Source organism: Chrysemys picta, chromosome 5 (genome assembly GCF_011386835.1).
Source record: "Chrysemys picta bellii isolate R12L10 chromosome 5, ASM1138683v2, whole genome shotgun sequence".
NCBI lineage: Eukaryota > Metazoa > Chordata > Testudines > Emydidae > Chrysemys > Chrysemys picta.
In genome coordinates, this window is record NC_088795.1 from 32,737,647 (window position 1) to 32,752,279 (window position 14,633).

The window sequence follows — 14,633 nt, forward strand, 5'->3', positions numbered from 1 at the left end:
ATTGCAGATCTCTTCCTACAGCCCCTGTCTGCCCTCAGCTATCTGTTTTTTACAAGCTCTGCCTGGTCCTGCCCAGATGAGCTTAATCCTTTAATTAGTTGCTCCCTGGCTCCTCCTCCAGGTGCAGCTTAAGTGGTTAAAGGGCCTACCTAGCCACCTTTAACCCCTTAAGGGATGGGTGTGGGGCACCCCATACAGTGGTTACATGTTCTAGTTGAAAAAAAATCTGTGACATAATGAAAACTGGGGGACATTGTAGTATAACTGGAATGTAATATGAAAATAAATAACAATTGATAGGTACAACTTGTATCATTCCTTTTCATATTTAATTCAATAAATGCAAAGCCAGCATCACATTTTCAGTTTGCTGCACTGAGGTGAAACAAAAACCAGGGGATATTGCTCTAGACCAGAGGTGGCCAAATTTACTGACCCTCCGAGCCATATACAATAATCTTCAGAAGTTTAAGAGCAGGGTGCACCAGCTGGGTCTTCGGACTTCTGCCCTGTGGCAAGGTACTGTGGCTCGGGGATTCTGCCCTGAGGAGAGCGGGGTCTCTAGGTTTCAACCCTGCTCCTACTGAAGTCCCAAGCCCCAGCAGGTGCACCCCGAGTCCCAACAGGTGCCTCCCCCAGGGCTGAAGCCCCATCACTCCGCCGCATGGCAGAAGCCCCAATCTCCCCTCAACACAGTCTGGTAGGTGGAGAATGGGGGGGCATGCAGGGCTCCGTGACCTGCATTTCAACTGTAAAAGAGCCACATGCGGCTCAGGAGCCATTGTTTGGCCACCCCTGCTCTATAATTTAGATCCTTACAGCTTGCCACAGAGTACATAGGAACATATGAATTGCCATATTGGGTCAGACACAAGTTCCATCTAGTCCAGTATCCTCTCTCTCTGTGGCCAGCACCAAATGCTTCAGAAGAACATGCAAGAAACCCTACAGTATGCAGTTGTGGGATAATTTGCCTTCTATGAATCTTAACACCTTATATTAGATTGGCTGAAGCCTTGAAGCATGAGTTTTAATAATCCTTCAAAAAACATTTTAAGCCTATTAAAATCTATTATTAATGTATTTAAATATTTGTATGTACCGAAAAATCTCTTCATTAAGAGCCTCCTTCTGTTTGTTTGTTCAAATAAATTATTTCCCTGATGGTGGTACCAAAATCATTCCCGGCACAGAAATTATGATATCACAAACACAGATTTATGGTGTCATGAGACGTATTGCCTCTTTGCAAACATTTATCTTCAAGAAATAGTCACACCCCCACAAACACACAAAAGGCAAAGTGCATTAGTTGTAGATGACAAGTGGTATACTAAAGTACAGCATATATACAGATGGTGTTGGAATGTTTGTGTAGTTTAGGTTTCATTCAAGAACTGGGGTTAGGTTGTGCTAGAGTTGTGCCTGTTTACACTGGGGTGTATTTTTTTCCTTGAATGGATAAATTATGCACTGACTGTGAAAACAATACTAGTTCACATTGCCAAATGGTTGCCTGTCAATTCTAACTTTTACTACCAGCATTATATATGTTTTAACTTTCAGGTTTTGGAGGCATACTATGCTGCCTATATAATCAAAATTGTATAACAATGCATATCCTGTAGAGGCTTTGTGATAGGCGAACCTCAAAAGGTTTGATGGTAGGAGTTTGATTTGGATAAATACCCAGAATTCTGGATACTTCTCTAAAGTATCTGAACCTTCTGAATGAAAATTTTGAGCTGGAAATCTCATGAAAACAGGCTTGCCAATGGGAATCGTTGTACTAAGATTCTACTTCCTGTCAGTACTATGAGAACAGCCTTGCTCATGCTATTTTGGTGCTCCCATTTTCAACCCTGGACAGAACAAGAAAGTCCAGAAGTGTGTTGAAACTAAAAACAACCTGACAAATCCATAGGTCAAGATTGTCAGTATGATGCATGCTGTGGTCACTCAGAACTTCATGGCAGTAGGGGGACAGAAATCAGACTTTCCTGCTCCAAAGATACAGACTTCTACCTAAGGAAAACCTCTGTTAGAGCACATATGCTCATTTAATTGTCCACTGAATTACACCAAAAAAAATTAGTGTCATTTCATTGTCTTTAGTGAAGTTATAGGATTTGTTGTCTTTACATCACTTTTTGTATGAACACCCATCTTCACCCAGTTTAAAGGCAGGGCCATTATATTCAGTAGCAATGGTAATCAGCACTGACTTTCAAACAATAATAACTTGTAAATGGCTTAAACCACTAGTTTATTGGACCATGCAAAGCAACTCTTCCTCCCTGACAATTGGCTAGCTGCATGCCATATTTGAAAGGTTAAAATTCAGCCACTTTTCATCTTCCCCCCAACAAACTGACTGAACACATTTTTAAAGCACATACATTGAATTTTTTTATTCCATCTTAAATATAACTATATTACTACAATAGCTAGAACTGCTCAAATAATGAGGAAAAGAGGTTTAAACATATTTGCAACTAGATGGCTTGATCTGAATTTGCCACCACTCATGGGGCTGTTATTTCCAAATATTTGACCAGTCATTGGCATTCGTGAATGTATTTGTGTTGTGTATATAGTGTGTTATTCATGACTGTTTACATTTATTATTCTCCTGTGAAAATGTCAGTCACTCAGTTAGGGAGTGGAACCAGTACCAGGCTATTCACAATTTGTGATTTCTGGTTAGTTGTCGTGAACCAATCAGTTTGCAAACCATCCACAGTCTAAAAACCACTAGCCCAAATAAGTCAGCAAATATGGATGAAAAACATATGCAGTCTCAGAAAGGCTTTGTGAATTGATTACCAGAAAACAAAGGGGGCCTAAATTCATAACATTTTTGGTTTGTTAATTACCGCTTGAGCCGCTTTGACAATAAGAAAGGGGAATGTGTGTTCCAGGTGTACCTGGGAGCCCAGGGCTAACATCTGTAATCTGCCTATCATTTTGAAAAGTATTTTTATGTTAATTATGTGGTGGGGGATTTTTTGCTAGCATCTAAGTTTCTAAATTGTCTTTTTCTTTAAAAATGATCTTGGTATATTTAAAAATGTTAATTTCTACATGAAGATTCATTCCTCCACTTTAGGAAATGCATCATGCACCAAACTACTTCGAAACAGTCATAGAGCAAGCTGGTACTGTACAAAACAAAGACTTTATTTGTACCAGATATTTGTAAATAAGTCATTGACTCTTGTGCAATAACAATAGCAGCTCCAAAAATAACACAGAACTGCCAGCATAAACAAGTTTCCAATGAGATCCACTCTATGTTGCAGATCCATCAGGGTCAGTCACAGCAGTGGTGCTCAGAGTAATAGCTAAGGGAACAGATGGAGTTCTGCAGCGCAGCAGCAGTCACCTCCTGCTTTCTTCTCTTCCTTCCTTTGCAGCTGCCTTTCAGCAAAAGGAGGTGGACTGGGAATCCTAGGCCACCAACAGGCTGTTGTCTATGCTAACTCTGCTCAAACTGAGTGTTTTTCTGAAAAGTTTTGACACATCCACAACCTGTAGAAACACGGAGGTTTGACGAGGCAAGAAAGCAACACCCGGGGGAAATGGCCGGGGGCAGAGTTGACTTGACATTTTTTTAAAGAATTTTTCCTAGTTTGTGCCTCCCACCCAGAAAATCCTAGTTCTCCGCTCTAGGCTTTACTTCCATCCCACTCCATTCTTCTTGTATTGTAAACCCTTACGGGTCATCTGCAGGGATCTCACGCAGCAGATTCTCTTCTGCACATTCCTTGCAACAGGAGCAGCTCCCTTTCTCCCCTGTCCTTAGGCCTTTGTGTAGGGAGTGTCAGCAGCGGAATCCATACCCCAAGCACCTGATCACCTCGGTCCTGTCCCTCCTTCCTTCAATCACTTCCTATGCCTCTCTCATCTCCTACTATGCTGCACTGAGCAGGTAAGCCGCTGACTGGCAGAGCAGTGAGAGGGCACTAGGAGGATGAGAGGAAATATGCCGCTGCTCAGCAACTCTGACAATGGCCATTAACAGAAAGAGCAAAACTTTTGAGGAATTTTTTTTCCCTTCTCCCAGCCTCATCTACTGACTAGAGCTGGTTAAAAAAAAATATCCAACAAAAATTTTTCATGGAAAATGGGTTTTTTTGCTGAAACAGAAGTTTCCTTGGTAAATGTCAGTTTTCTCTACTTTTTTCCTCACAGGTTTTCAAGAATAATCATGCTGTGATTAATATCAATATGCTATATTGTTTGAGTACAATCTCTGGCTATTTTCTATCTGTGTTCTCTTACCACGGTGATCATTGGGTATCTGAACAGCTGTTCTATTCGATTTCCTAGACTCTGAATATTATTCGCATGCAGATGGGGATATTTTTATTTAAAAAGTAGTTATTCTTGATAGCTTATGGAGCAAATTCTCCTCTCAGTTGCATATACACCACATATCAGTGAACAGATACCATTAATTGAAAAGTAGAAATCTCTGCTTCTTGAATGAGCAGCTAAAATAAATGTTTTTTTGTTCTTTAGGCAAGTGTATTAAAGTAAATGGCAAAACTCCTATTGACTTCAGCATCCAGCCTGTAGTATACAGTGTTGCCAACTCTTGTGATTTTATTGAAAGTTTCATAATATTTGGTAGGCTTTTTTTCTTGTGTTTTTTTTTTTAACTCCAGCAGTCAAGAGTCTGCCTGAAAACCTCAGCTTTAAAAAAAGTTTCTAGCCCTCTTAGTGCTGTAAAATAATATGAAAATATGAAACAAATGCACCCTATAAATCCAGAAACCAGCTGACAACTCAAAAGAATCCCAATTTTTAAAAATAACTAATGATTTTTAAGCCAGTCTACATATTTGGGGGCCCGACTCATGATGTTTTGGCAATACTGAGTACATCTTCCAATCCACCCTATTCAGTAAAGACCTACACTTAAACAGCAGGCAAGGAATGTGGGTAAATATTTTTGGGAAAAAGGACATTTAATATATTTCATCTTATTATACATTATTTTTCTAAATTACAAAGTCATCAGGCAGCACATATATTCTGCTACAAAGCTTTTTGTAAGAAATATCTCTATAAGAAAATACATCTCATTAAAAATTTCCTGTAAATAAATTACTCCAAATACTAAGTTTTGTGCGGAGAAGAGGAGGTTATGTAGAAGTCAGGACGTAAGATGCAAATCACTAGGGGGGGCCAATTCTGCAACCCCCTACTTACATCGAGTAGACACACTGAAGTCAGTGAGACTGATCTTATATGCATGTGCTGTTATGGTGTAAGAAAGGGTTTCAGAATTGACCTTTGTATTTCAGTTGTTCTGCTGAAATGATTCACTTTCCAGACTTTATTTCTGTTCTCAGTTGCACTGAAGTAATTCCATTGAAGTCACTGGAGTTGCAGTAATGTAGCACTTGTGACAGTGAGATTGGAATCGGATCATCACTTTTTAAGGAATACGAGAGCCTATCTCTACATACCATTCCCTTTATAACAATAAAAACTGGCTTGCATATGAAAAATATTATCCTATAAATCATTCTCTTTAATCTGGTATATATGTTGGAATTTAGATTCTTATCAGAGATACAGGAAGCATAGTTCAGATCTGATTTCCAGTAAGAAAGTTTGAGTCAGAAGATGTATATGAACCACTATTTGTACAAAAGGCACTGGTGCAGAAATGCAAGGGTGGGGAAAGGTGCCATAAAGGGAGAGGGGGGGAAAAGTCCAAAGTTGGTCTTCACAATTAAAGTAAACTACTCTGCTGTACACAAGCTGTTTGGAACTGATTAAGCAAAGGGGAGAGCCATTGTCTTATAAAATGTGGAAACAGATATTTCAGTAAGTTAATTATATAATCAGTTGTTTTAAAAAGAAATTCCAGTCTCTTTACTTACGTTTACACAGATAACATTCTTTAAAATAAGTGAGCAAAGTAAGAGGAGGTGTAAAGACATTAAGAGAGAAGTCAGATGGTGGACATCCTTCGTTTTAGCCAGTTCACGAACAGGGTAGTTATGTTAACAGATTTCTTTACCCACTGTAGTCAATGTGAATCCACTGTTCACAACAATATCCAAACTTTTAGCATGCATTCAACCAGAACCTGTTCTCTTTTCAGTCTGAGCTGTTGTGTCACATCACATGATGGCTCGCAGCATGTCATAGATGACAGCATCATATGTCACTGTCTGTTCTTTAGGAGAGGCGATGAGATGCTTGCAAAAGTCAACTTTTTAATAATTTGCTGACTGTGCAAGGTGAATCCAATCCATTTTAGCTTCTCCAAATCATGGAAGAACCAGATTTACACTAACAGCCTATTGTTACTGTTATAGTATAAAACTTTTAATTTATTAGCATACAACCTAATTGTAGCAGATGCAGGTAGCATCTCTTATAGTTAAGGTTGCAAAACAATTTCTGTTATAACCTTCCATATTCAGATGTTCATAACTTTTCAAAATATCACCTTTATGGAACTATCCATAATGCAAGCATGTTCTGACAAAAAACTATATTTAGTAGGTCTACGAGCAACTGAATGGGTATCATTCTGGATGCATCATGCACATATTTTGCTTTATCTGCTCAGCCCATGTATGCTAGCAGTATACCGAGACAAATACAAGCTATTAATTATAGTAACTGAAGATGAACCGATTAAGGCATTTCAGTTTAAATATTTATAGAATTATATATATATTTTAAACAAAAAAAAAACCCTGTTTAAATGCCTCTGATCAGAAGAACTGCCACTGGTGTTTTGAAATCACTGTGTGGTGAGATTTTGCCATTCCCACTGGGGCCTGCAAAATCCAGCACTCTTGCCCTGCAGGAGTGCTTCCCTTTTTCAAGTGACAGCCCTGATTAACAAGGTGTGTGGACATTCACAGTAACTTTTATTCCCATCTCTAACAGCTGCGATTTATCGCTAATATTTTAGTAGCCAATAATGTGTTGACAGAAAAAGTCTTCCTGTAAAGCACTGCTTTGTGTTGGAACATGCTGTATACAATTTATTTAACAGTCTATTACCATGATGGAAACCTATCCCACCCCTAACACTGAACGCTTGAAAAGTCAGGGGACCATGCAGCTTGATAAATGTCAATAATTTCCATTGTGCTTTTTTATAATAGCATTTTCCACAAACTGTCGAAATTATTTACACAAAGAAGTTGCATAATGGAAAAACTCCAGCCGCCATCGCATTCACCTCCAGTTCAAAACAAATGCAGTTTGGGGTGATTTCTATTCCTACCACAATCATTACTTTAACCATTCTGTGTTTATTTACAATCCTCATTTCCGACCATGCTGCAATCCAAATACACAAATTCACAGTCTGTTAGTAACATTTTTCCAATCCTCATTCAGATTTTCTGACATACATGAAGTCTTGATTTAGAAGAATAAGTGGCATCTTTCCATACTTTGCAAGACAGCCCTTTAGCACAGTCACATCGCTGGAAAATCTCCAAGCCGTGAGAGCCTTTTTTGCGCTGTTTGGTACACACCTCTCCCTGATGCAACACAGGTTTGCAAATTTTGGTCCAGAAATGGCGAGCACAGCAGTACCCCTCAATGCAGTCTGATGATCGTAAGCAGGGGTCTCCTTCATGCCCTAAAAAGCAAACAAAATATTTCAGTGCCTGAGACAGAAAGTATAGATTCAGAATAGTCTGGCTCAATGTTGACTAAGAAACAGAGGATATGATACTCATCGGCAGGTATTTGAAGTACATAAACACCAAGGCCTGGGGGGAGTTAGAGAGGTGCAAGGAGGATATCAATACAATCTACTGTAAGGCCTGATAATGAGAAATTCAACTAATGAAGCCTCATGGTCACAAAGGCATGTGTTACATATTGCATGATCATTACAAGATAAGTAAGATGCGGCCTGCACAGATTGCACAAATGGATAATACACTTTCCCACCTACATCTGACACATGGCTTACAGTAAAGGAACAAATGCTATTCGGAGCACAGAGGCTATGACTGACATATACAAGCAAATTGGTATAATATCGTTTGTGGTCTGTGAATTCCTGAGATATACAGATGATGACAATTCCAGACCTCCCAACATTTCATAGCAGATTACTGTAAGTCAGCCTGGTCTGCGTTGCTGTATCTTGTCTTTCTACAGCGAGGTGAATGAACTGGACTATATTGCAAAAGCAATCCTACCTTTTATGTGTGACAGCTTGGACTGTGGTCTCCCTAGATTCTGCCATCCCAAGTCCTTGCTAGAATAAAGACCGTTTTTCTTGTTGCGTGGTCCTTCCAGAGCGGGGATGTGTGGAGTAAGGATGCTTTCAGTTACTGGTATGCAAATACCTATGGGAATGAGATGTTAGAAATGGGAAGGCCTATTAGAAGGCTGAGAGACAGTGTTGTCCAGTCAATAGGGCACTGAACTGAAATTCAGAAGGCCTGGGTTCTATTCACAGCTCTGCTAATGACCTTGAGCAAATCACTTCACCTCTCTAAATTTAAATTAATGGAGATGTCCCATCTCTTAGAACTGGAAAGGACCTTGAAAGGTCATTGAGTCCAGCCTCCTGCCTTCGCTAGCAGGACCAAGTACTGATTTTGCTGCAGATCCCTAAGTGGCCCCCTCAAGGATTGAACTCACAACCCTGGGTTTAGCAGGCCCATGCTCAAACCACTGAGCTATCCCTCCCCCCTCTGTGCCTGTGTATTTCCCCTCCCACCGTATGTCTGTCTTGTTTATTTGGATTCCAGGCATTTTGGAGCAGGGAATCCAAATCCTCGTACCACAGGATCTCCAATCTCAGGTGGGGCATCAGCAATATAAACAATAACAAGAATACATTATAACTTCCAAGGCATTGTTTTAGTGGACTAACACCACGGATGATTTTGCTTCTTTACATTTACTGAAAAAGAATGATTATCCAGTTTGCTATTGAATCAGTGAATTAATCCATATTTTAAGTAATCTGTCAGCCACCCATAGTTTAGTCATGAAATATAGGTTTTGTTAAAAAAAAACCCTAAAAATCTAAAAAAACCTAAAAATCTAAAAGATGGCAGAGAGGTGGTTCACAATACCTTAAATGAATAGAAATGTACTATGACATCACAGAAAATTCAATGAAAAGGGGGATTTAAAAAAATAGTAAACATTCCCCTGCTGTATTAGTGTGAAACACAACAGCACTGCATTAACACAAGAGTCGTGAATTTGACCAGTCACTGCATGACCAAACTCTAAATGGCTAGTTATGCATCGAACTTCCTATTGCCACATACAAATACAGTTTGAGCATGCAATCAAAATAACTGCACCCAAACACGGCATACAGTTGCCCACACAGTTTTGAAAATCATGTATTAGGTTTCTTACTAGCAGAGCAAAATCACGGAATCTCTTCTAATCACAAGGAAGAAAGAATATGACATATTTATACAAGCCCTGTGTTGTTATAAGTTTTTTGAGATGTTTCCTATTGGTCTGAAGAAGGAATTTGGTAACCCAAACAGAACTACTACTACACATGTCCTCTGCTTACATATGTTGTCAATATATGCTATTAAACCAGTCATTGTCATATATAAAAGGAAAACAAGAAGAGTGCTTAAGTACCATTGTTACAGCGGTTCCCAGGGCAGCACATGCCGTCTCTATGGCAACGCTTCTTTTTCCTTCTGCAGATCATGCAGGCAGAAGTAGCTTGATGAGGACTATGGCAGTATCTCCCAACTTCACATTCTTTATCATTAGTGCAAGGGTATGCCTGCTCAAGAAAAAAAGGATTTAAAATAAAGTAGTAATGCACAATAATTCTTAATTCATATAGTTCACATCATATTAGTGAAACCAAAGCAAGAAAAACTAAATGTGAGAGGTATGTTCAGGAGGAGGGGGGGGAAAGGGGAAGAATTTATCAGATCCAAGAAGGGGCTAAAAGGGGGTGAAATGAAGGTGTGCTTCTCTATGGCAATTTACAGCTGGCATATGGTCATTCAGGGACCTATGGCCAGCTTTTATAAGTTAGAGCAGCCTATGTAACTGATGTTGGAGCTGTGGCAACTTAAGAATCAGGAAGCCATAACCCCAGCTCCTTAGTAGCCTTATTCCTTCTTAGATCAAGCATATCTTGGTGCAAGAGAGAATCTGGCCTGTGTTTTTTAATGTATTCCAAATTATTGAGGCCTGTAATTAATACATAAAACCTCAGTAATCCAAAGTAAGGAATAAGCAGTTTTATCTTTGGTGGAGACCACCTGGAAGAGAGTAAAACTCTCAAAGTGTCCTCTACACTGGATCTTATCTAAAATCTGGGCTAAATACTTCGGTGGCATCTTTACTTTGAAAGGTTCCAAAGTCATGGTCAAGAACATGGATGAAGAGACCTTTCCCATAAGCTCATGATATTTACACTGAATACTCCTACATTGGTACAAATTCTTCTTTTGCATACACACTGCTCCCACTGACACCTATCAGGGGATACTTTGAAAGCAAATAGTATCAACAATCCTCCTAGCCTGACTGCCACTAAGGAAGGAACACATGGAACACTCCTGTACTCATCAAAACCATAATTCTCTTCCACTAAGACCTCTCTTTGACACTTTTTCATGTGAGAATAGCAGAATATGGCCCTAAGGAGAGAGAAAAAGAAGCTCTGTCCTTCCAGATCAGACATAATGCTTCCATGAGACCCATATAAGGACCCTGGCCCATTCCAGAAATCCTACCACTGGCTCCCAAGCAGCTGTCATTGTGCATCACTGCTGTATCTGATTGAAAGGATAATTTAATATGCACTACTTACACAAGCAAATATATACTGTTATGTTATCTCACATGAATTAATTCAAGACTTTCCACACACGTGCTTTAAAATTATATTCAATGTTTTATTTAGTTTTCTATTTAACTTTTTGGATTTGGGATATTAACATGTCTCTCAGAACTAGTGCTGAGAGAAAAAATAGTTTCCCAACAACTGTCAAAAAATGTTGAGGAATTTTTGAAATAATTCCCTCCCCCCAAATTTACACTGAAAACAGTCCAAATGATTAACGCAATTATTTGTTTACCATACTAGCTAGATTACAGCTAGCTCAATTATGCCTACCTGAGCTGCAAACATCAGTGTAGACATCCCCAAAGCCCATTTCCCAACCAAAGAATTCGCTCCCTGCACAATGTGCAGTATTTAAAAAGGCCATTTTCTCACATATGAACATGTAGTAATAACAAATAAACACTTGGCTATTTTTGAACATTTGAATTTACCAGTCTTCACTCAGTGGCATTTACTCCTTCTCCTTTGTAGATGCCTCAGAAGCTGACACTGCTGCTTCATGGATAGTGGAGGGAGAGAAGGTGCTTGGGGGGGCTGACTGGAATTTGGTAATTTAAATGAGAGGGATGCATTTAACCAGGAGCTTCCTCATCCTACTCCTTACCGAATGGGGTATCTGATTTCCCTAAACCGTATGGGGCATCTGATTCCCTAAACCAATCTGGCTTGACTTTCAGTGCATACCTAGGAATATCAGGGAGCACAATCCCTCTCTGAGCTCTCAGCATGCAGGAAAAGTATGCAATTAGCATATCTAGCTCTACAAGCTGCTGCAACGAGGGGGATGGAGCCATGGCCCCCTTCTTATCTCCAAGCACTTGTTTTCAGGGATATATGAGGAGAGCAATCTCTGGGCTTACTGGATATAATCCAATGCCTATTAAGTCATGGAAAACTCCAACTTGACCTCAGTGGACTCTGTAGCATGCTTCTTGAGCACAGGAACTGCAACTGTCCATTGCCTCTCCATGGGAATTGCAGAGGAAAGTAAAGGGATCCTTTGTGTCCACTTTCCTACTCAAGGACCAGGGAAAATCTTTTCCTTTGGTGTTTACCCTCTTCAGTATTTGTAGACAGTTATGCTTCCTTTAGTCATTGCTTAATCATGCTGTAATTCCCTCATAAATCAGCCCCTCCACCAGGCATGTCATGATTTGGTTTGGCAAAACTTAATAAAGTGTAAGTACTTATCTGAAGTTATCCCAGCCCCTTTGATCTGGGAATTTGGCTATAAAGCCCTAAAGAACTAACTGGTTTTCTTGTGAGATTTCCAATAGGGTACTTCCTGATTTCAGTTAAGCAGGAAATGCCACTACGTAGTGTGAAGGTAATCCAAAGAGTATCTTTTTAATTAAGAAGTTAACCAAAACTTTTTGCATCTCATTTTTTTGTTGGTTTGTTTGTTTTTGTTTTAAATATAACAGTGAGGGAAATGAACAAAGCATTGGCCTCAGCTTTCAGTTTCCTGGGTTCTGTTGGTTTGCATCACTTCACCTTATCCTTTTTTATAGTAGAGTTTTGTCTTCACTGTAACAATCTGCCTGGAGATACTGGTTTTGAGAGAGCCAGCTGTTCGCCAGTGATGTGTCAAACGAGTGGGAATAATTTAAAGCCTGAGATGGAATTTTTCACTGTGTTACGAAATGTACCATTATCAACAGTGGCTGAGCCAGTTTATAAATAAAACTTTAAAGCATTGAATTATACAAATCGTGGAAAATCTATTTTTTCACACAATGGTAAATTAGCACAGCTGCTCTACTGAGCTGAGTTCATTTTTTGTGGAAAATGTAAAGGCTGAAACTTATTCAAGCAGTGAACTTGATTGACCTTGATCATGATTCACTACATTGACTGCTGGGGTTAAGTAATCAAGTAACCATTCAGGGGTAGATTGCCTGTACCTGTCCTTGCATAGGTATGCAGGGGACAGACAGCCAGGATCCTTCCACCCCACACAAGGACAGGGGATGAGCACAGCTCTTGCATTTGGGGAACTGCAAGGACTGCTTCCTCCACGCGTACCTGGGGGTGCAAATTAACCCAAAAGGGGCAGGGAAGAGGCAGGGCCATAATTCATCCTTCAAGTCTTCCTTCCCCAACTAGGACAGCAGAGATAGACCCGCTGCAAAAAGAGCAGCATGCTCACCATAGCTCTTGCGACTCCTCAGCTATGGGGCACCATGTCGCTCTCAATGGCTCTAAATGTTCATTCACTAAGCACATCTCTGATTATACAGGAACCTCAATGAAACTGATAGATAATATTTAGCACTCACTGCAGCTTCATTTAGATACACTCATTTCATGTTTTCAGCCCAAAATTAGACTTGGTCATTCCAATAAAACCACAGAATAATGCAGATCGGATCTACGACAGGAAGTTGGAAGCTCAAGTTGCATTATTAAATCTAATAACAGACGCTTTGTTTTTACAGGGTTTGCTGCTCTCCTCCTCTCCACCCCTGCCCACAGTTTCAGTCTGTTATGAGCCTATTCATAATAGATATTGCTGATTTTGGTGGCAAGAAACCACATTTCAAAGACTTTGTTGAATTACAGCTGGGTTAGAGGACTCTGAACCAGAGAGTTTGAATTTTGCTTTCCAACGGGTGTCTCTGGAAGTGCATCTCTCAGTTTGTGTCATGGCATTCAGGTGGATCAGTCCTCAAAGACTATCCTGTTCAGCCACGTCATGGAGAGGTATGGATGGTTAAGTCTAAAAAAAGACCCCCTGAAAAAGTGATTTTGCTGCATTCATAATGCCAAGGGCTGAGAATGAGTCATGGGAATATTCAGGGGAAATCACAAAGGGGCCCATGGAAAAAACCTCAAAAGTGGATTATTTTTAGTTTTGAAAACATCAGCAGTATTGGCTGAAAACATCAGGACATAGTTTGTGGTAAAACTAATCCTTATTTTTCCACTTTTAGTACAAGCTGTGATAGGGCAATGTCCCTCTCTTGTCTTCAGCTCTGTCTACACGGACTCTGAGACCTTCACTTGTTAAACATCCCACCGCCTTACTGATCCATACACCATAGGCATTTACAGTTTCAATCTTTCTTCAGTTCTCTGCCAAGAAGAGGAGAGGGAAAAGATCATTCTCTACCCAGAGATCCTTCCTAGCTCTGGTTCTAATAGCTTGCCTCTCTTCTCTGCGCTTCCTTACTGAGCCTTCTTATATCTCCTTCGTTAATGGGGCAATTTGCTCACTAGTGCTCCCCCAGTCCATTCTAATCCACTAATTAGGCCTGGTCAGGTCCAGCCTGAGGGGAATTAATTGGTATTCAAGTGACAAGAGTACTGACTTGGATGTTGGTTCCCAGCTCTCTGTCACTGATCTCCCCTTCTTGCTGCAGGTCCTGTTTTTTTCTTTCCTCAGGTCTTCCTCCCTTGCCTGAGGTGTTACTCTGCCGGAGTCTCTCCTCATCCCCAGGATGGTTATCTGGGGTCCCCTTGTGGAGTCCATCCATTCTTCACCCACAGAAATTGCATTTGATGGGCAGAGGTCACCCCCACAATTCTGCTTCTGCCCATAGGTCCTCATATCATGGGCAAACTATGGGATCAGCCTCCGTATCCTAAACCCCTTTACTTTGTGGTAGGGCCTAAGGTCTACCTTCCTTCACCTGGTTGCTCAGGGTTCCTGTTTCTCCCAACCCTCCAATCTATATCTGGGCTCTGTCCTTCTGGTGTGTGTGTGGAGGGGGGACCTGATGACCTCTCGACCCTGGCTACCAGGCTTGGGGTATTTGTTTCTTCTCCCTCTATTTCCATA

At 40.3% G+C, this 14,633-nt stretch overlaps 1 protein-coding gene across 3 annotated transcripts in view; it reads right to left on the bottom strand.

Annotated features, from left to right (window-relative positions):
* Nucleotides 1-2,977: 2,977 nt before the first annotated feature.
* DKK2 (dickkopf WNT signaling pathway inhibitor 2) overlaps nucleotides 2,978-14,633 on the bottom strand; it is a 91,705-nt gene continuing 80,049 nt past the window's right edge. For all 3 annotated transcript variants that reach the window (XM_065597670.1, XM_042859951.2, XM_005287897.4), the window contains 3 exons: nucleotides 9,622-9,772; nucleotides 8,199-8,348; nucleotides 2,978-7,627 (listed from right to left, as the gene is read on the bottom strand). In XM_065597670.1, the coding sequence (XP_065453742.1) occupies nucleotides 7,377-7,627; nucleotides 8,199-8,348; nucleotides 9,622-9,772 (552 nt within the window). In that variant the 3' untranslated portion in view covers nucleotides 2,978-7,376. The remainder of the gene's footprint in view (nucleotides 7,628-8,198; nucleotides 8,349-9,621; nucleotides 9,773-14,633) is intronic.